The sequence below is a fragment of the Triticum urartu genome, chromosome 2A (genome assembly GCF_056163025.1).
Source record: "Triticum urartu cultivar PI428250 chromosome 2A, HENAU_Tu73, whole genome shotgun sequence".
Taxonomy (NCBI): Eukaryota; Viridiplantae; Streptophyta; class Magnoliopsida; order Poales; family Poaceae; genus Triticum; species Triticum urartu.
Genome location: NC_141874.1, coordinates 501,132,217 through 501,158,327, shown reverse-complemented (window position 1 = coordinate 501,158,327; position 26,111 = coordinate 501,132,217). Strand labels below are relative to the sequence as shown.

General features: G+C 51.1%; 1 protein-coding gene across 1 annotated transcript; it reads left to right on the top strand.

The window, feature by feature from the left end:
• The first annotated feature begins 5,914 nt into the window (after positions 1-5,914).
• LOC147985629 (uncharacterized) lies at positions 5,915-6,923 on the top strand. The gene is made up of 4 exons (XM_087541667.1): positions 5,915-6,158; positions 6,223-6,500; positions 6,533-6,575; positions 6,613-6,923. Exons 1-4 carry the CDS (start codon positions 5,915-5,917, stop codon positions 6,921-6,923), a joined length of 876 nt encoding a protein of 291 aa, XP_087397793.1.
• The last annotated feature ends 19,188 nt before the right edge of the window (positions 6,924-26,111 follow it).

The window sequence follows — 26,111 nt, the reverse complement described above, 5'->3', positions numbered from 1 at the left end:
CGGATTGGCACCGAACACTTGATCTTGTTCGGACGTCAAGTTTTTACTGACGTTTTTTGGTTTTCCAAGCTTATGGCACTTTTAAACTATTTGTGTGTTTTCAGCACAAGTCTCGCAGTGCAACGCCGGACACCTTTAGAGATTCGGCAAAAACATTCTCGGATATTGCTATATATGCATCGGTTTCGAATTGTGTCTTCGGTCAATAGTTGGGTTGCCCGGCTCCTGCGCTTGCCTCCTACGTTCCGCTTTGTTCGGCTAGATGTGCAAAGGGAGAACCACTGTGATTGTGCTTCCAGCTCACATGGTTAAGCACCTCAGTGGAGAAAGCCGAAAACTGACTGTCACAATAAGCGTAAACTGGTCAGCGATCTGATGACGGTGTTAAATGACGGGCCATTCATAACAATGGCCGAAGTGTTTACGGCTTGACCTCGACTGTCGTTGAACACTACCGGGGGCTATTAACTGGCCTCCCAAACTAAATCCTCGATATTTTGCTCTTACATTGGAGCTGAGGTTTCATGATCATGCTTAGCATGACAGCCCAAAGAAAGGAACTGATAGCGGGACTATTTTCTTTGGAAGACATTTCTTCTATTAAACAGTAATATAACATATCTCTCTGTGTACCTTTGTTTGTAAAACCGTATGGCCAGATTGTCTTCTTTGTTGTAAATCTTTGCCCTCATAAAGGCTTTATAAAGTAGGACAAACACTCCTCGGCTACTGGCCGAGGAGCTGGAAGCAGATGGTCGGTCAACAAAGTTTTGTACAATGCGAATCCGAGCATTAATGACGTAAATTACTTGGATACATAGAGTCATTACACATAATTTGTGATTTTACTATGGATATCAATCCTTAATTTGGCCACCCGTGCCCGCTTTAAGGCTCGGGGGCTACTGGGCTTTGGGCTTATTATTTACAAATATTAAAGGGGCACATCAATCCCCTGATCTGGTGTTGCCACCCGACCAGTGTCTCGGGGGCTACTGCATTGCCTGTCCAATGCAGAAAATTTTAAGTGTAATACAGTTTCCAAGGAGATTTTGATCCTCAGGTTGGTCGGCCGCACCCAACCTGAGTCTCAAGGACTGAGCATGCCGCTTTTTGTGTCCCGAAGTATTCTGCCAAGCTAGGACTTGATCCTCAAACCGATTTTGCAAATCAACCTGAGTCTCAGCGGCTACTGGGATCAGCGGTCTTATGTCATCCTTCATGTGCATCTCGGGTTTTAGACCGATACCCACCTTGAGGGCTACTGACTATATATCTCGGCAGAGAATAAATTGCACCAATCAAAAAGATTGACAAAAATCGGCCCACATTCAGGGTGGTGCACCACCTAGGAAGCAGTCCGGCATAAAGCTCGGGCGCTAGTGGCTGGCTCCATAGAGGGCATTTCCGGTATTAAGCTCGGCTAAACTCCTTCAAACTTCTTTGAACCAAGGTGATTTACGACACCTCAGATACAGTCCGGCGTTGGAGCTTGGATACATAGTCCGGCGTTGGAGCTCGGATATAGTCCGGTGTTGGAGCTCGGATACAGTCCGGCGTTGGAGCTCGGATACATAGTCCGGTGTTGGAGCTCAGATACATTCCGGCGTTAGAGCTAGGAAGCGGTCCGACGTTGGTGCTCGGCTGCAAAAGATACCTCGAATGCAGTCCGGCGGAGCTCGGACGCAAGAGGACGTTGCCGCCTGGGAACAACTTCAAACCCGAGGTGTGGCATAAAAATAACAAGGCATTGATAAAGGCCGGAAACTTAAAGGGGCTCCTCGGATACCCGACGTGTAAACTCGTCGAATGCATTTCGGCGATCCTCAAGATCGAAGATGAGAAGATTTGTTGAACCAGTTTTCAAGACCAGGGACCAAAGATGAAGAACGGTTCGGAAGAATCGAGGAGCGTCCCTAACTTGAAGACCAGTTCAGGGGGCTACTGTCGGTGTCCTGGACTAGGGGGTACTCACCACGTCATCTCCCGATCTGTTAGATTGGGCCGAGGACCCCCATGGCCGTATACTCATGGGCCAGTTCGGACAGCTGCCGCATACAAGGAAGATTCCACAAGACTTGGCGATCAAGACAAGGACTCCTCCCCACCGGCGTATTCGGCTAGGACTCTTGTTATCCTAGGCCTCTGGTACATTATATAAACCGAGGCCAGGCTAGTCAATAGATCATATACAACAACAATCATAACATAGGCTAGCTTCTAGGGTTTAGCCTCTACGATATCATGGTAGATCAACCTTGTAATACTCATATCATCAATATCAATCAAGCAGGACGTAGGGTTTTACCTCCATCAAGAGGGCCCAAACCTGGGTAAAACATCATGTCCCCTGCCTCATGTTACCATCCGCCTTAGACGCACAGTTCGGGACCCCCTACCTGAGATCCGCCGGTTTTGACACCGGCAGAGGGGCAGAAGAAGCCAAGGTTACTAGAGCCGTGCTCAAGACCAGAAGCATGACGAACTGAGGTGCGAGGTGAAACTCCCCCGGCAAGGTCCCTGCCGGGCGCGGCCTTCACGGCCCCGGCAAGAACCTTGCCGGGGCAACTTGCCCAACGCCAGCAAGGCCGCCACCCTTGAGCCTAAGAGTTCTGATGCCCTCAACCACATCGGAAACAAGGCTCGGGAGGCGCTTCCATGGTGGCATGTAGACCTTTGTGAAGACCAAGAACATACAAGACTAGATGAGAACCAGAAGACGAAGATCCTCGGCAAGATCCTTGCCGAAGATACCCACGAGACCCCCCGGCAAGACCCTTGCCGGGGACGCCCACGACGCCCTGGCAAGACCCTTGCCGAAGACATCCATGGGGCTACAACCAGGCCCACACCTACGAAGACTCCACCGCCGTTCCCACACAGCTGCCAGCCCACCAACTAGGCGAGCACCTGCGTGGCGACGTGCGGCCTCCAGGCCAACTCAGCAAGCACCTGCGTGGTGGCATGCAGATGTTCGTGAAGACTCTGCCACCGCACCAACCTAGCAGCCAGCCAGCGTGGCACTACACGCCTCGTTAGTTCGGATGCGCGTCGAAGCCAGGCGAGGCGGCAACAGCTGGGATGAGCTTCCTTGTCGTCCCTGATAAAGCAAGAAGGGCACATCGGTAGTGCATTAAATGTGTTTGTCCTATGGTGCCAGGAGATAGACTCAACTACTGTACAACTTTCCACCTCCTGTGTGCCACTGTTGCAGCCCCTTTTGACTATAAAAGGAGGCCCGCGGCGTACTGAGAGGGGATTCGGACTTTTTGGACCCTACATGCTTTGTAGCTAGTCCAAGAACACCAGATAACACATAAACCAGCAGGAGTAGGGTATTAGCATCACTTGCAGCCCGAACCTGGATAATCCCACTGTGTTGATCCCTCAACCCCGCTCTTTCCATAGCCCCGCGCCCGCCAACCGTAGCAAAAGGGATTCTTCATGATCCCGTAGGTGTCGTTTCCCCCGACATCTTTGGCGCGCCAGGTAGGGGGCGCAAGCTGTGAAAATCCGGCTTGAAGGTCAGCACATGAGCTCTTTCATGGGGATGGCTCGAAGGGAGAGGGCAACATCGATCAGCCGCCCTCTGGTGCCGTCTGCAGCTTTGATAGCCATCCGCGTAGCCCCGAAAAGCTAAGTCATGCAAAATTTTGCCTAATTTCATTTATATAAGTCTGCCTTCCTCTAAAGATCTCGTTCCTTGTATGGGAAACCTGCACGCAATGGGACCCTTCTGCTATTGGCAACGCCCTTGCTCTGTTTCGAGTCCGCTCAACAGTTCAAGCGGCCGCGTTGAGAATGGCAAGGTGGCCTACCCGCTACTAGCAGCGCTCTTGTCCTTTTTCGAGTCCGCTCGACAGTTCAAGCAACCGCGCTGGGAGCGGCAAGGTGGTTTGCCCAGCAGCAAGCGCCCTCCCAGTAGGGTGCTAAGGATCCATCCTCAAAGCACCACAGCATGGGTTTATGCGCCGGCAGCCTTATCTCACCAAGCGTAGGGTGCAAACATACAAAGAAAGATCTAACGGGAAGATAGCATGCTCGATATTAAAGTACCGCAGAGTTATATTACATCAAATAACCGCTACGGTTCTAACTTAAGATAAAATTGTCTTGGTCTTGAACTCGCAGCGGCAACGAGAAACGGGGTGCCTAGTCCCGGTGCTGGCCCTCCACCCTCTCAACTCCATCGACGCGGTCGATGATGGGCTTGATGCGCTCCTTGAGCACCGCGAGGTCCGCCTCCTTCGTCAAGCTCTCCAACGCGTTGGCAAAGTTGATGGTGGGGTTCTAGAACGCCACCTTGGTGAGTACCTGTCGGAGTAATTGGACACGGATACCCCGAAGACGGCGAGACAAGAATTCAAGACATCGTGGCTAGCAAAGCCCCTCGGTCCAACTACCTGGCCGGCGGCTGACTGCTGGCTGCTGACTGCTCCACCAGGCCGACTGCTGGCTGCCGACTGCTCCACCAGGCCGACTGCTGGCTGCCGGCTGCTCCACCAGGCCGACTGTTGGCTGCCGACTCCTCCACCAGGCCGACTGCTGGCTGCCGACTGCTCCACCAGGCCGACTGCTGGCTGTCGACTCCTCCACCAGGCCGACTGCTGGCTGCCGACTACTCCACCAGGCCGACTGCTGGCTGCCAACTCCTCCGCCAGGCCGACTGCCCGAAGTCAACTGCAGCCTGACGAGACACCGGCGGGACGACCATACCGCGACGTCATCTACAGTGTACCGTGTCCCCTGGGTACTGATTTATAAAGTACCCCAGGGGACAAGCATGACATGCACCATGCCACTAGCCATGCCTACATAGCTTGGCTTGTAAGCTACCCAAGGTAGCTTACAACCAAAGCCACTACCACCCATGCCAACTCCTATATATATAGGCACACATCCATCCATCAGGGGATGGACTCACACCCCCACACCCTCATGATGCACACTAGCTAGCAAGATAGCTAGCTAGCACACACACATACCATTCGGCCACTGGAGCTTGCATGCTCATCCAGTCATCCACATATATACGAGGCCAGATGCCTACGGCATTGACCTCAGATACAGCTCCAGGAGCACTCTGTACCAGATATACCACATATACTCAGACATGTAGGAGTAGGGGTGTTATCTCTCCGGAGAGCCCTGAACCTGGGTAAACTAGCGCGTGATACTCGCATACCCGTCCCTGGACATTCCGGCAGCAGTCTTGCACTCACACGAAGCCACCTTGTGGCATATGTCATCTTGCACCCCCTCCATGAGAATACCACGACATTTGGCGCCCACCGTGGGGCGGTACTATGCTACTGCGCTACTGCTGGTTTCGCAATCCGGGTGGGACCATCTTTGCCATCACCGCCGCGGCGTCGCGCCGTCTCTCCGGTAGCGCTCAGGGGCTCGACTTCGACCCGCCCCCGGAGCGGCCGTGCGGGATGGCGCGTCCTCGCCGTCGGCTTCACCATCTTCGTCATTGCCAACGCAGCGCTGGCCGGCCGTCCGTGCGCGCGCCGCGCGCGGTGCCTCGGTTCGGTCGGCCGCGTCCATCCACACGCCGCTCGCGTCCACTCTCCTCCATGCTGCGCTTTGCTCCGGCCAAAACGGGCATTCGCTACTCCATATATCATCTATGCTAGCTAGCTAGATGCTAGTCAACAATGGTCAAACCATTAGCCATACCACTACAGATACTACCCTATATACAACCCATACACCAGCCATACATGCATCAGGTAACACTCAGACCCAAGCCAGAAAATGGCCATATACATTCTACGTATTGGCCGGATGCAAGTCGGATGCTACCATACGCTCGCTCGCCTCTGCTCTGCTTCGCCCGCGTGTGCGCGCAGCTGCTCCAGTATGCTTCCGGGCTGGTCCACCCGCGCATGTAAGGGCCTCGCCTCTGCCCATGGCCCGGCCACCTGTGCCGCCGCACTGCTCTCCTCCAGCGCCGGCCGGCGCCCTGCTCGTCCTCCTCTCATCACTCCTGAGCGCCTCTACCTCACTGCGCCGTGGATGCTGCTCGAGCGCTGCTGCTACCTGCGCCCGCCACGGCCACCGCTTCCTCCGCTGCCGCTGCCCCTACTGCCTGCGACTGCGCCCGCTGCAATTATTCAGACTCGTCACTGCTCATACAGTGGTTGACACTGCCCGTACAGTGCTCGCACGTCTCTCGTACAGTGGCCGGACGCGAAAAGGATGACGCACGCGCATCAGCCGACCGTCGCCTGCGTGTCCTGCTCGCACGCTGTTCCCGCCCCTGCGCGCCCGCGCACGGCCCCGTGTCCACGCGCCCGCCCAAGTCGCCGCCTCGCTCCGTCCACCTGAGCCCCAAGCTCGGACTCCCATCGCCGGCGCCGCTTGGCCCTGCTTCCGGCCTCTGCGCGCTGGCTCCTCCCCGCAGGGTGCTCCGCGCCGGGTCCTCTGCGCCGGCTCCGACTTCCCGCAACCCGGACTCCTCTGTCCGCGTCACCCTTGGCCGACTGCCGCACCGCGCCTGCATCGCGTAGCACACCCGGACGCCGAGTCCCGTGCCTGGCCGCTCCGGCTGCTCCGTCCGCCCGCCCGCGTCGCCCTTGGCAGGCTGCTGCCCCGAGCCTGCGTCGCCCCGCGCCGGCTTGCCCCGTCGCCACCTCCGCCACTCCGGCTGGCCTGGCGCTGCCCCGCGCCGACAGCAGCTGTGCTGCCTCGCGCCGCTCCCGCCTAGCTTCGCGCCCGCGTGCCGGCTCCTGTCATCGTTAGCCGGCTCCGCCACGATGGCTCCCCCGTCCGGTCGCCTCCGCCCACGGCCGCCTGCTGTCCGACCCAGCTCGACCTCTACGCCGGCTGCCCCAGGCAGAAAGAAAAGAAGAGGGAGCCGGCTCCCCATCTCGTCCATAAGAAAAGTCAAGGGCCGGCTGAAGAAAAAAGAAAAATAAAGAGCTTTGTGCATCCGACTGCTCGCATGGAGTCGGACAGAAAGAGAAAAAAGTGAGAGAGTTGTGCGTTCGACTCCACGCAACCGGCTGGAATATGCGTTCGACTGCCAGATGTGCGTCCGACCGCTGACTGCCTGGCCGTCTGCAAAGAGTCCGACTGCTGTGTCGGAGTCCGCCTGCCCAGCCAGCTGAGGAAGAAAAAGAAGAAGACAAAGTAGTTGCTGGGAGATCCGGCCCGACTGCTCGGCAGTCTGCCCGAATCTCGGGGGCTACACCCAGTGGGTGCGCTGGCGTGCCCCCACGTAAGATTGGAGATAAGAGAAGAGTTTTGTTCGGCTCCGAGCAGCCGGCAGAAGAGAAAAAGAAGAAGATAGGTGCTGCAAGATGCATCGCCGCCTGGCTGGTCGAGCCTGACCGGCCGGGACCCCTTCGAGCACCCGGAGGCTCAACCTCTGTCTCGACTACATGAAAATTAGTGTGAGTTCCTCACCCGCATATTTTTTTGCACCGCAAGAGCACGGATAACCCCGAGCGATGCTCGAGGTCTATCTCCGCATTTTATTATAGTTACATCACTGTTCACCCCGGCGCCAACCAGAGTTGGCCCGGGGGCTGGCCGCTTGGCCTGAGACGTTAGTTCCCGCAGATGGCTTAGTACCGTGCGCGGTACCAAAGGCCCACTCTTAGTCACAGACCACAGAGCGGCTGTCCGACTAGCAAGAGTGAACGCTGGAGGCCACCCACGCGAAAAACATCCGGGAAGAAAAACGGATCGGGCGATCCGGCTGTTTCCTTTACAAGTATCTACTCGGTTGAATCTGCTCCCAGACTCTGAGTACTGTACACTCCACTTCGCGGCCCACTCTCAGCCACAGACTGCAGAGCGGTTGTCCGGCAAGCAAGAGCACAAGCCAAAAAGTGGAGGGAACACGAAAAAGATTAAGGGGGCTCGAACGAAACCGAGTCGGCACCCTCTGCATTAAACTTGCAATGCTTAAAGCAAACATTTGATATATCTGCATGGACTAACTTTGTCTTTTTCATGATCATTTCCATGAACACTCGCCAAAAAACCTCTGCCCAACTTTGCCAAGTTGCCCGGAGGCTTGGGGGCTACTGTCGGAGTAATTGGACACAGATACCCCGAAGACGGCGAGACAAGAATTCAAGACATCGGGGCTAGCAAAGCCCTCAGTCCAACTACCTGGCCGGCGGCTGACTGCTGGCTGCTGACTGCTCCACCAGGCCAACTGCTGGCTGCCGACTGCTCCACCAGGCCGACTGCTGGTTGCCGACTGCTGGCTGCCGGCTGCTCCACCAGGCCGACTGCTGGCTGCCGGCTGCTCCACCAGGCCGACTGTTGGCTGCCGACTCCTCCACCAGGCCGACTGCTGGCTGCCGACTGCTCCACCAGGCCGACTGCTGGCTGTCGACTCCTCCACCAGGCCGACTGCTGGCTGCCGACTACTCCACCAGGCCGACTGCTGGCTGCCAAATCCTCCGCCAGGCCGACTGCCCGAAGTCAACTGCAGCCTGACGAGACACCAGCGGGACGACCATACCGCGACGTCATCTACAGTGTACCGTGTCCCCTGGGTACTGATTTTTTAAGTACCCCAGGGGACAAGCATGACATGCACCATGCCACTAGCCATGCCTACATAGCTTGGCTTGTAAGCTACCCAAGGTAGCTTACAACCAAAGCCACTACCACCCATGCCAACTCCTATATATATAGGCACACATCCATCCATCGGGGGATGGACTCACACCCCCACACCCTCACGCATGCATACTAGCTAGCAAGATAGCTAGCTAGCACACACACATACCATTCGGCCACTGGAGCTTGCATGCTCATCCGGTCATCCACATATATACGAGGCCAGATGCCTACGGCACTGACCTCAGATACAGCTCCAGGAGCACTCTGTACTAGATATACCACATATACTCAGACATGAAGGAGTAGGAGTGTTATCTCTCCAGAGAGCCCCGAACCTGGGTAAACTAGCGCGTGATACTCGCATACCCGTCCCTGGACATTCCGACAGCAGTCTTGCCCTCACACGAAGCCACCTTGTGGCATATGTCGTCTTGCACCCCCTCCATGAGAATATCACGACAGTACCTTGGTCAGGGCGCCCTGGCAGAGCCTCCGGGACTCGTTGGCAGATAAGTTGCCCGGTTGGAGCGGAGCTGCTCCAGGGCTCCAAGAACGCCCTTGAAGAATAGGGTCAGTTTGGCGTTGGGACTCACGTTCGGCTCCGGGAGGTACCTCACATTCGGCATCCCCATGGTAGCCAGCTTCGTGGTGATCCTGTCGGTGACGTCGGCGAGGTGGCTATCCCAACGGTTTATGCTCTCCGCGTACTCCTTGTGTTCAGCGGCATCATTCCTTCACAGCTGCCTCTCCTCCTCCAGGCCCTTGGTCAGGGTCTGTTCCCGGGCCCTGACCTCCGAAAGCGTCCCCTCAAGGCCCTCCACTTCAGCTTCAGGTCATTGATGGAGTCGTTGGCCTTGGAGAGCAGCTCGGCCTTGCCAAGGACTATGGTCTGCGCCTCTGCCAAAGCACCGTTGGCCGCGTCCTTCTCCTCTGTCAGCTCCAGGACCTGTTTCTTCAGCCCATCCCACTCCACCTCTAGCTCCTTCACCTTACCGTCATGGACCAGGGCTTGAGCATTGAGTGCCTCCTTGTGCCTCTGCTCTAGCTCCTGGGTCTGCTATGCGACGAGCTTCTCGACCTCCTCATCCTTGCCGCGGAGTGTGGCGGCGAGCGCCTTCTCACAAGCGGCAAGGTCCTCCTCCTGGGAGTTTAGCTTGGCCTGGTGCTGGTGCTGAGCGGCCTCATCCTTGGCGGCCTATTCCTTCGCCGCCTCCTGGGATGTCTCGACATCAACCTGCTTCAGGATGAGCTCTTGTTTGCGCTCAGCTAGCAGATCCTAGGCAGCCTTCAATTCTTCGTGGGCCCTGCGGAACCAGTCCTGTGTCTCGGTGATGCGCTCCTCGAGATCCATCTCCGCCTTGTCCACCATCGCCATCCTGGACTTCGCCTTGTCCAGGCGGGCATGGTGGAGCGCCTGAAGCTTTTGGAAGTTGACGCTCATGGCCCGAAGGAGCTGCTCCTCTTGGGAACCGCCACCACCGGCGCTCGGTTCATCAACAACCTCAAGCCCGGCGGCAGCAAGCGCCTCGTCGTTGAACACCTCCCCCTCGGTTGGCGCCCTGGTGCTCGCCGTTCCTAGGAGGTGGACGAACAGGTCGTCGGCCACCCTCAAGTACTTTCCTGAGCCAGAGGCGGCAAAGGATGAAGGTTGATCGTCAACCACCCCCTCCTTGGCAGCGGCCTTGCCGGCCCCTCCAGCAGGCCCCTTGTCGGCCTCCTCGGCAGCGGCCTTGCCGGCCTCCCCGACAGGCCCCTTGGCGGCATCCTCAGCGGTGGTCTTGGCGGCCTCCTCAGCAGCGAGCTTGTCGGCCTCGGCCTCTGGTGACCTCATCGATGGCGGTGTTAATATACTCCCGGTCCACCGAGGAAGGGTCTGGATACCAAGAAGGGGAATGAGGCGGAGCCAAGGTTGAGGTTCAAAAACAAGAAGAAAGAACGGGGACGAGAAACAAACGACTTACCCACATCGGGCCGGGAAGAAGTGGCGCCCTCCCTGTCAGCGTTCATTGCCGGGGCAGAACCCCCAGCACCCAAGTTCGCCTCCTCCTCCTCCATATGTGTGGGCTCGGTGATGGATGCCCTTGCCGGGGACGCCCCTCGGGGCAACGTAGTCGAGAGGGGCGGCGTGTTGGGGGTGGCCCTCGGCGGCTCCTCCTGCTGCCGTTCTTCTCCTGCAAACCCGGCAAGGTCAGCATCAAGGGGTCACACCCCAATGTTCATCAGTGGAGGAGTGAGTGATGAGCTTACGCTGGGGGCTGAAGCGGGGGCTACGCCTGGGGCTGCTGTCTGGGCTGCTCTCCACTACCAACGGCGACGTGAAGTACCCGTCGGGGGCTTGTCGCCCGTCGAGGCCTTGGCCCTCTTCGCCACCCTCTAGGCCAGCGTCTCCATGTCCCTGTGAAGATAACATCAAATCAAAGGAGGATAACACAGGATTAAAGTCAGGAGATGATGTGGGGGCGAAATACTTACTCATCCTCCACCTCCTCCTCCACTAGCTTCCTCTTCCTCACCGACCTAAAAGATCTGAGGTCGAACTCGGCCTCCAAGGTGCTGTCCGAAGGAGAAGGGGAAGGGGACGGGGTCCAGTGCCGCTTGGACGAGGAGAAATCAGTTGTTGTCTTCTTCGCCACTGCGGCCTTCACCGCCTTCTTCGCTGCCCCGGCCTTCATCGTCCTCGTCTCGCACATGAGCTGCTCCTGGGCCGGCTACCACTGCGTGGTCCTACCGGGCCGGACCGGCTCACCAGAGCTGGACCGCCGCAGGATGCGCTGCCTCCCCGCGGCCGGGGGGTTGTTCGCCTTGACCTCCTCTTTGGACGATCGTCGCCCGCGTCTTCAACAAGGGGGGCGTCGGCGCCACTGGCCTCCCCGGCAGACTCTGCCCACTAGGAGAGCTCCTTCTCCTCCGCGGCCTCGTCGGCCTCCTCCTCTATGGCACCAATGCTGCAGGCCTCCCTGGCAAGCGCCGCCTTGGCAGCGATATAGTCCAGCTCAGCCTTGGTGGTGTCTTGGATGAGCAGCGGCTCGTCATGGACGTAGCTCTCCGACAAAGTGTCGAAGAATTCTTGCACCTTCTCCGCTGGCGGCTCAGCCCAGGCCAGGTCAAGGCCATGCGCATTGAAGTCTGGCATCATGGCGATGATGGAGGATTGGCGAGAGTTGTTGCTCAGCAGGACCACTCCCGTCGGCAACCCAAACAGGGGCCCCTTGACGGCCTTGCCGGCCTTCGCGGCCCTGCCAGTCCTCTCAGCCCTGTCGTCGCTGTTCACGTCAAGCTGAAAGAGCCTTTTGTAGAAATGGGCGTGCCCCATCACCGTGAAGTTGTGCTTCAGGCCAGGTCGGAGCCTCATGATGTCGGCCACATTCCTGAAATCCCAAGCCGGCCTCCCCTCGTTGTGCAGCGGGGCAATTCGGCGCCAGATGAAGTCGGCCCCGATCATCTCAAGGGTGAGCCCGGCCATGGTGAGGCGATGGATCTGTTGGGGAACGCAGTAATTTCAAAAAATTTCCTACGCACACGCAAGATCATGGTGATGCATAGCAACGAGAGGGGAGAGTTTCATCCATGTACCCTCGTAGACCGTAAGCGGAAGCGTTATGAGAATGCGGTTGATGTAGTCGTACATCTTCATGATCCGACCGATCCAAGTACCGAATGCACGGCACCTCCGAGTTCAGCACACGTTCAGCTTAGTGACGTCCCACGAACTCTAATCCAGTAGAGCTTCGAGGGAGAGTTCCGTCAGCACGACGGCGTGATGATGGTGATGATGATGCTACCGACGTAGGGCTTCGCCTAAGCACTGCTACAATATGACCGAGGTGGATTATGGTGGAGGGGGGCACCGCACATGGCTAAAAGATCAACTGATCAACTTGTGTGTCTTGGGGTGCCCCTGCCCCCGTATATAAAGGATCAAGGGGGAGGCCGGCCGGCCGTAGCAAGGCGCGCCAGGAGGACTCCTACTCCCACCGGGAGTAGGATTCCCCCCTTCCCTAGTTGGACTAGGAGAGAAGGAAGGGGGAGAGAGGGAGGAAGGAAAGCGGGCGCCACCCCCTCCTAGTCCAATTCGGACCAGAGGGAGAGGGGGCGCGCGGCCTGCCCTGGTCTCCTCTCTCTCTCTCTCCACACTATGGCCCAATAAGGCCCATATATTTACCGGGGGGTTCCGGTAACCTCCCGGTACTCCGATAAAATCCCGATTTCACCGGGAACTATTCTGATGTCGAAATATAGGCTTCCAATATGTCAATCTTTATGTCTTGACCATGCCGAGACTCCTCGTCATGTCCATGATCATATCCGGGACTCCGAACTACCTTCGGTACATCAAAAACTATAAACTCATATTACGGATCGTCACCAAACTTTAAGCGTGCATACCCTACAGGTTCGAGAACTATGTAGACATGACCGAGACTCGTCTCCGGTCAATAACCAATAGCGGAACCTGGATGCTCATATTGGTTCCTACATATTCTACGAAGATCTTTATCGGTCAAACCTCATAACAACATGCGTTGTTCCCTTTGTCATCGGTATGCTACTTGCCCGAGATTCGATCGTCGGTATCTCAATACCTAGTTCAATCTCGTTACCGGCAAGTCTCTTTACTCGTTCCGTAATACATCATCCCGCAACTAACTCATTAGTTGCATTGCTTGCAAGGCTTATAGTGATGTGAATTATCGAGAGGGCCCAGAGATACCACTCCGACAATCGGAGTGACAAATCCTAATCTCGATCTATGCCAACTCAACAAGTACCATCGGAGACACCTGTAGAGCACCTTTATAATCACCTAGTTACGTTGTGACGTTTGGTAGCACACAAAATGTGTTCCTCTGGTACTCGAGAGTTGCATAATCTCATAGTCATAGGAACATGTATAAGTCATGAAGAAAGCAATAGCAACAAACTAAACGATTATCGTGCTAAGCTAACGGATGGGTCAAGTCAATCACATCATTCTCTAATGATGTGATCCCACTAATCAAATGACAACTCATGTCTATGGTTAGGAAACATAACCATCATTGATTCAACGAGCTAGTCAAGTAGAGGCAAACTAGTGACACTCTGTTTGTCTATGTATTCACACATGTACTAAGTTTCCGGTTAATACAATTCTAGCATGAATAATAAACATTTATCATGATATAAGGAAATATAAGTAACAACTTTATTATTGCCTCTAGGGCGTATTTCCTTCAGTCTCCCACTTGCACTAGAGTCAATAATCTAGATTACACAGTAATGATTCTAACACCCATGGAGTCGTGGTGCTGATCATGTTTTGCTCGTGAGAGAGGCTTAGTCAATGGGTCTGCAACATTCAGATCCATACGTATCTTGCAAATCTCTATGTCTCCCTCCTTGACTTGATCGTGGATGGAATTGAAGCGTCTCTTGATGTGTTTGGTTCTTTTGTGAAATTTGGATTCCTTTGCCAAGGCAATTGCACCAGTATTGTCACAAAAGATTTTTATTGGACCCGATGCACTATGTATGACACCTAGATCGGATATGAACTCCTTCATCCAGACTCCTTCATTTGCCGCTTCCGAAGCAGCTATGTACTCCGCTTCACACGTAGATCCCGCCACGACACTTTTCTTAGAACTGCACCAACTGACAGCTCCACCATTCAATAAAAACATGTATCCCATTTGTGACTTAGAGTCATCCGGATCAGTGTCAAAGCTTGCATCGACATAACCATTTACGACGAGCTCTTTGTCACCTCTATAAACGAGAAACTTATCCTTAGTCCTTTTCAGGTATTTCAGGATGTTCTTGACTACTTGTTGACCCTCAAAATTGGCACAGTCATAAAATTAGCATAGGTTATATCAAGAACAATTCAAACTTATGATTGGAGGCCACCTTGGAATGTCTCTCTTCGAGAAGATCAAGATGGATATCAAGATAGTCCAAAACGGAGCTCGGACTCAAAAGTTATGACAAGTTCAGAGATGCTCATGTTGACACCAGAGTAAAGAAAGGCACAAAACTCAATCAAGATGGCCTCTGGTGGAATCTGTTTCAACATGAAAGTTGTGCGTCTCGTCGAAACGATCGATTTTGATATAAAGAACGTCTAAATCGGAGGTCGTATGCAACCTGTGGAGACAAAACAAGGTCAGAAATAGAAGCTGCAGAGTCATTTCGGACCGACCGAGTTGATTGACTCGGTGAGACCGAGTTGATCCGAAAAATTACAGAAAGTTACAGAAAGTTTGCAACGTTCACTCGGTGGGACCGAAGAAAACTAATCGGTGAGACCGAGATTGATCCGGAAATTGCCAAAGATTCCTATCCGAGTTAGGTTAGGGTTTTTGATGTTTTGGACGGAATTTTTAGTTCTTTTCTTGTACGGGAAGTCCAGCCGCCTCTTATATATGTTGGGGGTGACGGCCGATTGAAACAACACACAATCGAACAAATCTATCTACATCTTTTACCTTTACTTTTCCTTCTCCCTTGTTCTTCTTCTTCCTCGTTCTTCATTCGTTCTTCTTCATTGTAGGGCGGCGAACCTCGAGGCCCTAGGGACAATCAGGTCGACCTAGGGCAGCCCATAGCCGCTACGCGCCCTGACGGGGTCCCCTCCCGGGCGTGTGGGGTTTCGGGTCCTCAAAAGCGCCCGCCGGATTGTCTTGCGTACCACGCTTCCGGCGGGTCTCCTTCGACGTGAGCTGCGGTGCATCACCCCCGGCGTCGAGGGTACACGGTGACGTGTTCGTGTGCGAACACTACTGTCCAGTGATCCACTCCTGGATTATTTTAGTACCTCCCTGCTAAACTAATAGCAAGGCACACATCAGGTCTAGTATACAGCATTCCATACATGATAGAGCCTATGGCTGAAGCATAGGGAACATCTTTCATTTTCTATCTATCTTCTGCATTGGTCGGGCATTGAGTCTGACTCAACTTCACACCTTATAACAAAGGCAAGAACCCTTTCTTTGCTTGATCCATTTTTAACTTCTTCAAAACTTTATCAAGGTATGTGCTTTGTGGAAGTCCAACTAAACATCTTGATCTATCTCTATAGATCTTAATGCCCAATATATAAGCAGCTTCACCGAGGTCTTCCATTGAAAAACTGTTATTCAAGTATCTTTTATGCTATCTAGAAAATCTATATCATTTCCAATCAACGATATGTCATCCGCATATAATATTAGAAATGCTACAGAGCTCTCACTCACTTTCTTGTAAATACAGGCTTCTCCAAAAGTCTGTATAAAACCATATGCTTTGATCACACTATCAAAACATTTATTCCAACTCCGAGATGCTTGCACCGGTCCATAGATGGATCACTAGAGCTTGCACACTTTGTTAGCTCCCTTTGGATCGATAAAACCTTCAGGTTGCATCATATACAACTCTTCTTCCAGAAATCCATTCAGGAATGCAGTCTTTACATCCATTTGCCAAATTTCATAATCATAAAATGCGGCAATTGCTAACATGATTCGGACGGGCTTAAGCATCGCTACGGGTGAGAAGGTCTCATCGTAGTCAACTCCTTGAACTTGTCGAAAATCTTTTGTAACATGTCGAGCTTTGTAGACAGTAACATTACCATCAGCGTCAGTCTTCTTCTTGAAGATCCATTTATTCTCGATGGCTTGCCGATCATCGGGCAAGTCAACCAAAGTCCACACTTTGTTCTCATACATGGATCCCATCTCAGATTTCATGTCCTCAAGCCATTTTGCGGAATCTGGGCTCATCATCGCTTCCTCATAGTTCGTAGGTTCGTCATAGTCAAGTAACATGACTTCCAGAACAGGATTACCGTACCACTCTGGTGCGGATCCTACTCTGGTTGACCTACAAGGTTGGGTAATAACTTAATCTGAAGTTACATGATCTTCATCATTAGCTTCCTCACTAATTGGTGTAGGAGTCACAGGAATAGATTTCTGTGATGAACTACTTTCCAATAAGGGAGCAGGTACACTTACCTCATCAAGTTCTACTTTCCTCCCACTCACTTCTTTCGAGAGAAACTCCTTCTCTAGGAAGGATCCATTCTTAGCAACGAATGTCTTGCCTTCGGATCCGTGATAGAAGGTGTACCCAACAGTCTCCTTTGGGTATCCTATGAAGACACATTTCTCCGATTTGGGTTCGAGCTTATCAGGTTGAAGCTTTTTCACATAAGCATCTCAGCCCCAAACTTTAAGAAATGACAACTTTGGTTTCTTGCCAAATCACGTTTAATAAGGCGTCGTCTCAACGGATTTAGATGGTGCCCTATTTAACGTGAATGCAGCCATCTCTAAAGCAAAACCCCAAAATGATAGCGGTAAATCAGTAACAGACATCATAGATCGCACCATATCTAGTAAAGTACGATTACGACGTTCGGACACACCATTACGCTGTGGTGTTCCGGGTGGCGTGAATTGAGAAACTATTCCGCATTGTTTCAAATGAAGACCAAACCCGTAACTCAAATATTCTCCTCCACGATCAGATCGAAGAAACTTTATTTTCTTGTTACGATGATTTTCCACTTCACTCTGAAATTCTTTGAAATTATCAAATGTTTTAGACTTATGTTTCATCAAGTAGATATACCCATATCTGCTCAAATCATATGTGAAGGTGAGAAAATAACGATACCTGCCGCGAGCCTCAAAATTCATCGGACCACATACATCAGTATATATGATTTCCAACAAATATGTTGCTCGCTCCATAGTTCCGGAGAACGGTGTTTTAGTCATCTTGCCCATGAGGCATGGTTCGCAAGTACCAAGTGATTCATAATCAAGTGATTCCAAAAGTCCATCAGAATGGAGTTTCTTCATGCGCTTTACACCAATATGACCTAAACGACAGTGCCACAAATAAGTTGCACTATCATTATCAACTCTGCATCTTTTAGCTTCAATATTATGAATATGTGTATCACTACTATCAAGATTCATCAAAAATAGATCACTCTTCAAGGGTGCATGACCTTAAAAGATATTACTCATATAAATAGAACAACCATTATTCTCAGATTTAAATGAATAACCGTCTCACGTCAAACAAGATCCAAATATAATGTTCATGCTCAACGCTGGCACCAAATAACAATTATTCAGGTCTAAAATTAATCCCGAAGGTAGACGTAGAGGTAGTGTGCCGATTGCGATCACATCGACTTTGGAACCATTTACCACGCGCATCGTCACCTCATCCTTAGCCAATATTCGCTTAATTCGTAGTCCCTGTTTTGAGTTGCAAATATTAGCAACAGAACCATTATCAAATACTCCGGTGCTATTGCGAGCATTAGTAAGGTACACATCAATAAAATGTATATCAGATATACATTTGTTCACCTTGCCCTCCTTCCTATCCGCCAAATACTTGGGGTAGTTCCGCTTCCAGTGAACAGTCCCTTTGCATTAGAAGCACTCAGTCTCAGGCTTAGGTCCAGACTTGGGCTTCTTCACTTGAGCAGCAACTTGCTTGCCAGTCTTCTTGAAGTTCCCTTTCTTCCCTTTACCCTTTTTCTTGAAACTGGTGGTCTTGTTGACCATCAACACTTGATGCTCCTTCTTGATTTCTACCTCCGCAGTCTTTAGCATCGCGAAGAGCTCGGTAATTGTCTTATCCATCCCTTGCATATTATAGTTCATCACGAAGCTCTTGTAGCTTGGTGGCAGTGATTGAAGAATTCTGTCAATGACACTATCGTCTCAAAGAATAACTCCCAGTTGAATCAAGTGATTGTTATACCCCAGACATTTTGAGTATATGCTCACTGACAGAATTATTCTCCTCCATCTTGTAGCTGTAGAACTTATTGGAGACTTCATATTCTCAATCCAGGCATTTGCTTAAAATATTAAATTCAACTCCTGGAACATCTCATATGCTCCATGACATTCAAAACATCGTTGATGTCCCGGTTCTAAGCCGTAAAGCATGGCACACTGAACTATCGAGTACTCATTAGCTTTGCTCTGCCAGACGTTCATAACATCTGGCGCTGCTCCTGCAGCGGGTTTGGCACCTAGCGGTGCTTCCGGGACGTAATTCTTCTGTGCAGCAATGAGGATAATCCTCAAGTTACGGACCCAGTCCGTGTAATTGCTACCATCGTCTTTCAACTTTGCTTTCTCAAGGAACGCATTAAAATTCAACAGAACAACAGCACGGGCCATCTAGCTACAACAACATAGACATGAAAAACACTATTAGGTACTAAGTTCATGATAAATTAAAGTTCAATTAATCATAATACTTAAGAACTCCCACTTAGACAGACATCCCTCCATATCAACTAAACCATGTTCGATCATCACGTGAGATGGAGTAGTTTTCAATGGTGAACATCAGTATGTTGATCATATCTACTATATGATTCACGCTCGACCTTTCGGTCTTAGTGTTCCGAGGCCATATCTGCATATGCTAGGCTCGTCAAGTTTAACCCGAGTATTATGCGTGTGCAAAACTGGCTTGCACCCGTTGTATGTGAATGTAGAGCTTACCACACCCGATCATCACATGGTGTCTCGGCATGACGAACTGTAGCAACGGTTCTTACTCAGGGAGAACACTTATACCTTGAAATTTAGTGAGAGATCATCTTATAATGCTACCATTGATCTAAGCAAAATAAGATGCATAAAAGATAAACATCACATCCAATCAATATAAGTGATAAGATATGGCCATCATCATCTTGTGCCTTTGATCTCCATCTCCAAAGCACCGTCATGATCACCATCGTCACTAGCTTGACACCTTGATCTCCATTGAAGCATCATTGTCATCACGCCAACTATTGGCTCCACGACTATCGCTACCGCTTAGTGATAAAGTAAAGAAATTACATGGCGATTGCATTTCATACAATAAAGCGACAACCATATGGCTCCTGCCAGTTGCCAATAACTGTGTTACAAAACATGATCATCTCATACAATAAAATTTAGCAGCATGTCTTGACCATATCACATCATAACATGCCCTGCAAAAACAAGTTAGATGTCCTCTACTTTGTTGTTGCAAGTTTTACATGGCTGCTACGGGCTGAGCAAGAATCATTCTTTCCTACGCATCAAAAACCACAACGCGCGGTACAAAGATTACTTTTTGATTTTCACAAAGAACCATGTTCATTGAATCCGATTCAACTAAAGCTGGAGAAACAGACACCCACTAGCCACCTGTGTGCGAAGCATGTCGGTAGAACCAGTCTCCCGTAAGCGTACGCGTAATGTCGGTCTGGGCCACTTCATCCAACAATGCCGCTGAATCAAGAATCAACTAGTGACGGCAAGAAATATGTATATACCCACGCCCACAACTCCTTTGTGTTCTACTCATGCTTATAACATCTACACATAAACCTGGCTCTGATATCAATGTTGGGGAACGCAGTAATTTCAAAAAAAATCCTACGCACACGCAAGATCATGGTGATGCATAGCAGCGAGAGGGGAGAGTTTCGTCCACGTACCCTCGTAGACCGTAAGCAGAAGCATTATGAGAACGCGGTTGATGTAGTCGTACGTCTTCACGATCCGACTGATCCAAGTACCGAATGCACGGCACCTCCGAGTTCAGCACACTTTAAGCTCAGTGGCGTCCCACGAACTCCGACCATTAGAGCTTTGAGGGAGAGTTCCGTCAGCATGACGGCGTGATGATGGTGATGATGATGCTACTGACGCAGGGCTTCGCCTAAGCACCGCTATGATATGACCGAGGTGGATTATGGTGGAGGGGGCCACCGCACACGGCTAAAAGATCAACTGATCAACTTCTGTGTCTTGGGGTGCCCCCTGCCCCCATATATAAAGTAGCAAGGGGGTAGGCCGGCAGGCCCTAGTAGGGCGCGCCAGGAGGAGTCCTACTCCCACCGGGAGTAGGAAATCCCCCCTTCCCTAGTTGGACTAGGAGAGAAGGAAGGGGGAGAGAGGGAGGAAGGAAAGGGGGGCGCCCCCCTCCTAGTCCAATTCGGACCAGAGGGAGAGGGGGCATGCGGCCTGCCCTGGTCTCCTCTCTCTCTCTCTCCACTATGGCCCAATAAGGCCCATATATTTACCGGGAGGTTCCGGTAACCTCCCCGTACTCCGGTAAAATCCCAATTTCACCTGGAACTATTCCGATGTCCAAATATAGGATTCCAATATATCGATCTTTATGTCTCGACCATTTCGAGACTCCTCGTCATGTCCGTGATCATATCCGGGACTTCGAACTACCTTCGGTACATCAAAACCATAAACTCATATTACCGATCGTCACCGAACTTTAAGCGTGCGGACCCTACGGTTTTGAGAACTATGTAGACATGACCGAGACTCGTCTGCGGTCAATAACCAATAACGGAACCTGGATGCTCATATTGGTTCCTACATATTCTATGAAGATCTTTATCGGTCGAACCGCATAAATACGTTGTTCCCTTTGTCATCGGTATGTTACTTGCCCGAGATTCAATCGTCGGTATCTCAATACCTAGTTCAATCTCGTTACCGGAAAGTCTCTTTACTCGTTCCGTAATACATCATCCCGCAACAAACTCGTTAGTTGCATTGCTTGCCAGGCTTATAGTGATGTGCATTACCTAGAGGGCCCAGAGATACCACTCCGACAATTGGAGTGAAAAATCCGAATCTTGGTCTATGCCAACTCAACAAGTACCATCGGAGACACCTGTAGAGCACCTTTATAATCACCCAGTTACGTTGTGAAGTTTGGTAGCACATAAAGTGTTCCTCCGGTACTCGGGAGTTGCATAATCTCATAGTCATACGAACATGTATAAGTCATGAAGAAAGCAATAGCAACAAACTAAACGATCATCCTGCTAAGCTAACGGAGGTGGGCAAAGATAGCCATGCACGCCACGGCATTCGGCATAAGATCTAGAAGATGGAAGCCGTAGGTGTGCATGACGTCGTTGAAGAAGTCAGAGAAGGGGGGCAGAGCCCGTAGGAGAAGAAATCGACGAAGAAGGGGTACCGATTTGGGCCGGCCTCGGTGAAATCAGCAGGAACGACGCGCATGGCAGGGTGCCGCGTCGTCTTCCTCCCCCATAGGGGCAAGAAATAGTTCTTGAGGTGGACCACGTCGACTATCAAAGGTAAGTAGGTGAGCTGCATCCGCCGCACCGCCGACTCGCTCTCCGGTGCCTCCTTCTCCTCGGCGTCCTTGACTGCTCCCTTGCCCTTGCTGGTTTTCGGTGCCATGGCGGCTGGGAGAGAGCGAAGGATAAAGAGCAATGGGGGCGCGGTGACGGCAACCAGAGGCGAGAGCTTCGAATCTTTCGCCCGAGGAAGAAGTAGGAAACGACGGTTCCGAGATTGGAAAAGGCACAAAGGGTAAGTGAGAAGTGCACCTGCAGTTTTTCCTTTTTATGGGGAAGGCGCGGGCCGCCTCTTTACCACGATGTGACGCATGCGTGCAGCAACCGCCCCACACATGACCCCCACGTCACGCTGAAGGAAATATGCCCTAGAGGCAATAGTAAAGTTGTTATTTATATTTCCTTATATCATGATAAATGTTTATTATTCATGCTAGAATTGTATTAGCCGGAAACTTAGTACATGTGTGAATACATAGACAAAACAGAGTGTCCCTAGTATGCCTCTACTTGACTAGCTCGTTAATCAAAGATGGTTATGTTTCTTGACCATAGACATGTGTTGTCATTTGATGAACGGGATCACATCATTAGAGAATGATGTGATGGACAAGACCCATCCGTTAGCTTCGCATTATGATCGTTGAGTTTTATTTCTATTGCTTTCTTTATGACTTATACATGTTCCTCTGACTATGAGATTATGCAACTCCCGAATACCGGAGGAACACCTTGTGTGCTATCAAATGTCACAACATAACTGGGTGATTATAAAGATGCTCTACAGGTGTCTCCGAAGGTGTTTGTTGGTTTGGCATAGATCGAGATTAGGATTTGTCACTCCGAGTATCGGAGAGGTATCTCTGGGCCCTCTCGGTAATGCACATCACTATAAGCCTTGCAAACATTGTGACTAATGAGTTAGTTGTGGGATGATGCATTACAGAACGAGTAAAGAGACTTTCCGGTAACGAGATTGAACTAGGTATGAGGATACCAATGATCGAATCTCGAGCAAGTAACATACCGATGACAAAGGCAACAACGTATGTTGTTATGCCGTTTGACCGATAAAGATCTTCGTAGAATATGTAGGAGCCAATATGAGCATCCAGGTTCCACTATTGCTTATTGACCGGAGACGAGTCTCGGTCATGTCTACATAGTTGTCGAACCCGTAGGGTCCGCACGCTTAACGTTTGGTGATGATCGGTAATATGAGTTTATGTGTTTTGATGTACCGAAGGTTGTTCGGAGTCCTGGATGAGATCGAGGACATGATGAGGAGTCTCGAAAGGCTCGAGACATAAAGATCGATATATTGGATGACTATATTCGGACATCGGAAAGGTTCCGAGTGATTCAGGTATTTTTCGGAGTACGAGAGAGTTACGGGAATTCGCTGGGGAGTATATGGGCCTTATTGGGATTTAGGGGAAAGAGAGAGGGGAGGCTCCCCCCCCCAAGGCTTAGTCCGAATTGGACTAGGGGGAGGGGATGAGCCCCCTCCTTCCTTCTCTTCTCTTTTCCCTTTCCTTCTCTCCTACTGCTACTACATGGAAGGGGGGAATCCTACTCCCGGTGGGAGTAGGACTCCCCAGGGCGCGCCATAGTAGATGGCCGGCCCTCCCCCTCCTCCACTCCTTTATATACGGGGGAGGGGGCACCCTAGGACAGACAAGTTGATTGTTCCAAGCCATGTGCGATGCCCCCTTCCACCATAATCCACCTCGATCATATCGTAGCGGTGCTTAAGCGAAGCCCTGCGTCGGTAGCAACATCATCACCGTCATCACGCCGTTGTGCTGATGGAACTCTGCCGTGAAGCTCTGCTGGTTCGGAGTTCGTAGGACGTCATCGAGCTGAACATGTGCTGAACTCGGAGGTGCCGTGCGTTCAGTACTTGGATCGGTCGGATCGTGAAGACGTTCGACTACATCAACAGCGTTCTCATAATGCTTCCGCTTACTGTCTACGAGGGTACGTGGATGATACTCTTCCCTCTCGTTTCTATGCATCACCATGATCTTGCATGTGCGTAGGGAAATTTTTGAAACTACTACGTTCCCCAACAGTGGCATCCGAGCCAGGTTTATGCGTAGATGTTATATGCACGAGTAGAACACAAGTGAGGTGGGGGCGATACAAGTCATGCTGCTTACCAGCATGTCACACTTTGGTTCGGCGGTGTTGTTGGATGAAGCGGACTGGACCGACATTACACGTATGCTTACGCGAGACTGGTTCTACCGACGTGTTTTGCACACAAGTGGCTGGCGGGTGTCAGTTTCTCCAACATTTGTTGAACCGAGTGTGACTACGCCCGGTCCTTGTTGAAGGTTAAAACAGCACTAACTTGACGAAATATCATTGTGGTTTTGATGCGTAGGTAAGAACGGTTCTTGCTCACCCCGTAGCATCCACGTAAAACTTGCAACAACAAAGTAGAGGACGTCTAACTTGTTTTTGCAGGGCATGTTGTGATGTGATATGGTCAAGACGTGATGAGATATAAATTATTGTATGAGATGATCATGTTTTGTTAAAGTTATCAGTAACTGGCAGGAGCCTTATGGTTGTCTCTTTATTGCATAAGATGCAAGTGCCATGTAATTGCTTTACTTTATTGCTATGCGATAGCAATAGTTGCAAAAGCAATAGCTGGTGAGACGACCATGTGACGACACGTAGATAAAAGATCAAGATGATGGAGATCATGGTGTCATGCCGGTAACAATGGAGATCATGAGAGTACTTTGGAGAGATCAAAGGCACAAGATGATGATGGCCATATCATGTCACATATTTTTGATTGCATGTGATGTTTATCTTTTATACATCTTATTTTTCTTAGTTCGGTGGTGGCTTTATAAGATGATCCCTTACTATAAATTTCAAGGTACAAGTGTTCACCCTGAGTATGCACCGTTGCCAAAGTTCGTTGTGCCGAGACACCACGTGATGATCGGGTGTGATAAGCTCTACGTTCACATACAATGGGTGCAAGCCAGTTTTGCACACGCAGAAATACTCGGGTTAAACTTGACGAGCCTAGCATATGCAGATATGGCCTCGGAACACTGAGACCGAAAGGTCGAGCGTGAATCATATAGTAGATATGATCAACATAGTGATGTTCACCATTGAAAACTACTCCATTTCACGTGATGATTGGTCATGGTTTAGTTGATTTGGATCACGTGATCACTTAGATGATTAGAGGGATGTCTATCTAAGTGGGAGTTCTTAAATATGATTAATTGAACTTTAATTTATCATGAACTTAGTCCTGATAGTATTTGCATAACTATGTTGTTGTGTTGGGGAACGTAGTAATTCCAAAAAAAATTCCTACGCACACGCAAGATCATGGTGATGCATAGCAATGAGAGGGGAGAGTGTGTCCACGTACCCTCGTAGACCAAAAGCGGAAGCGTTAGCACAACGCGGTTGATGTAGTCGTACGTCTTCACGATCCGACTGATCAAGTACTGAACGCACGACACCTCCGAGTTCTGCACATGTTCAACTCGATGACGTCCCTCGAACTCCGATCCAGCCGAGCTTTGAGGGAGAGTTCCGTCAGCACGACGGTGTGGTGACGATGATGATGTTCTACCGACGCAGGGCTTCGCATAAGCACCGCTACAATATTATCGAGGTGGATTATGGTGGAGGGGGGCACCGCACACGGCTAAGAGATCCAAGAGATCAATTGTTGTCTCTCCAAGGGGTGCCTCCCTCCCCGTATATAAAGGAGTGGAGGAGGAGGAGGAGGCTGGCCACCCTAGGCGCGCCCCATGAGGAGCCCTACTCCCACCGGGAGTACGACTCCCCCTTTCCATGTGGGAGTAGGAGAGGAGAGGGAAGGAGAGAGAGGGGGAAGGAAAGGGGGGCGCCCCCACCCCTCCTTGTCCAATTCGAACTGGGGGGAAGGGGGCGCGCGGCTGCCCTTGGCCACCCCTCATCTTCTCCACTAGGGCCCAATAGGCCCATTAGTCTCCCCGGGGGGTTCCGGTAACACCCCGGTACTCCGGTATATGCCCGAAACTCCCCGAAACCATTCCAGTGTCCGAACATGGTCATCCAATATATCGATCTTTATGTCTCGACCATTTCGAGACTCCTCGTTATGTCCGTGATCACATCCGGGACTCCGAACTACCTTCGGTACATCAAAACACATAAACTCGTACTATAACCGTCATCGAACTTTAAGCGTGCAGACCCTACGGGTTCGATAACTATGTAGACATGACCGAGACACGTCTCCGGTCAATAACCAATAGCGGAACCTGCATGCTGATATTGGGTCCCACATATTCTACGAAGATCTTTATCGGTCAAACCGCATAACAACATACGTTGTTCCCTTTGTCATCGGTATGTTACTTGC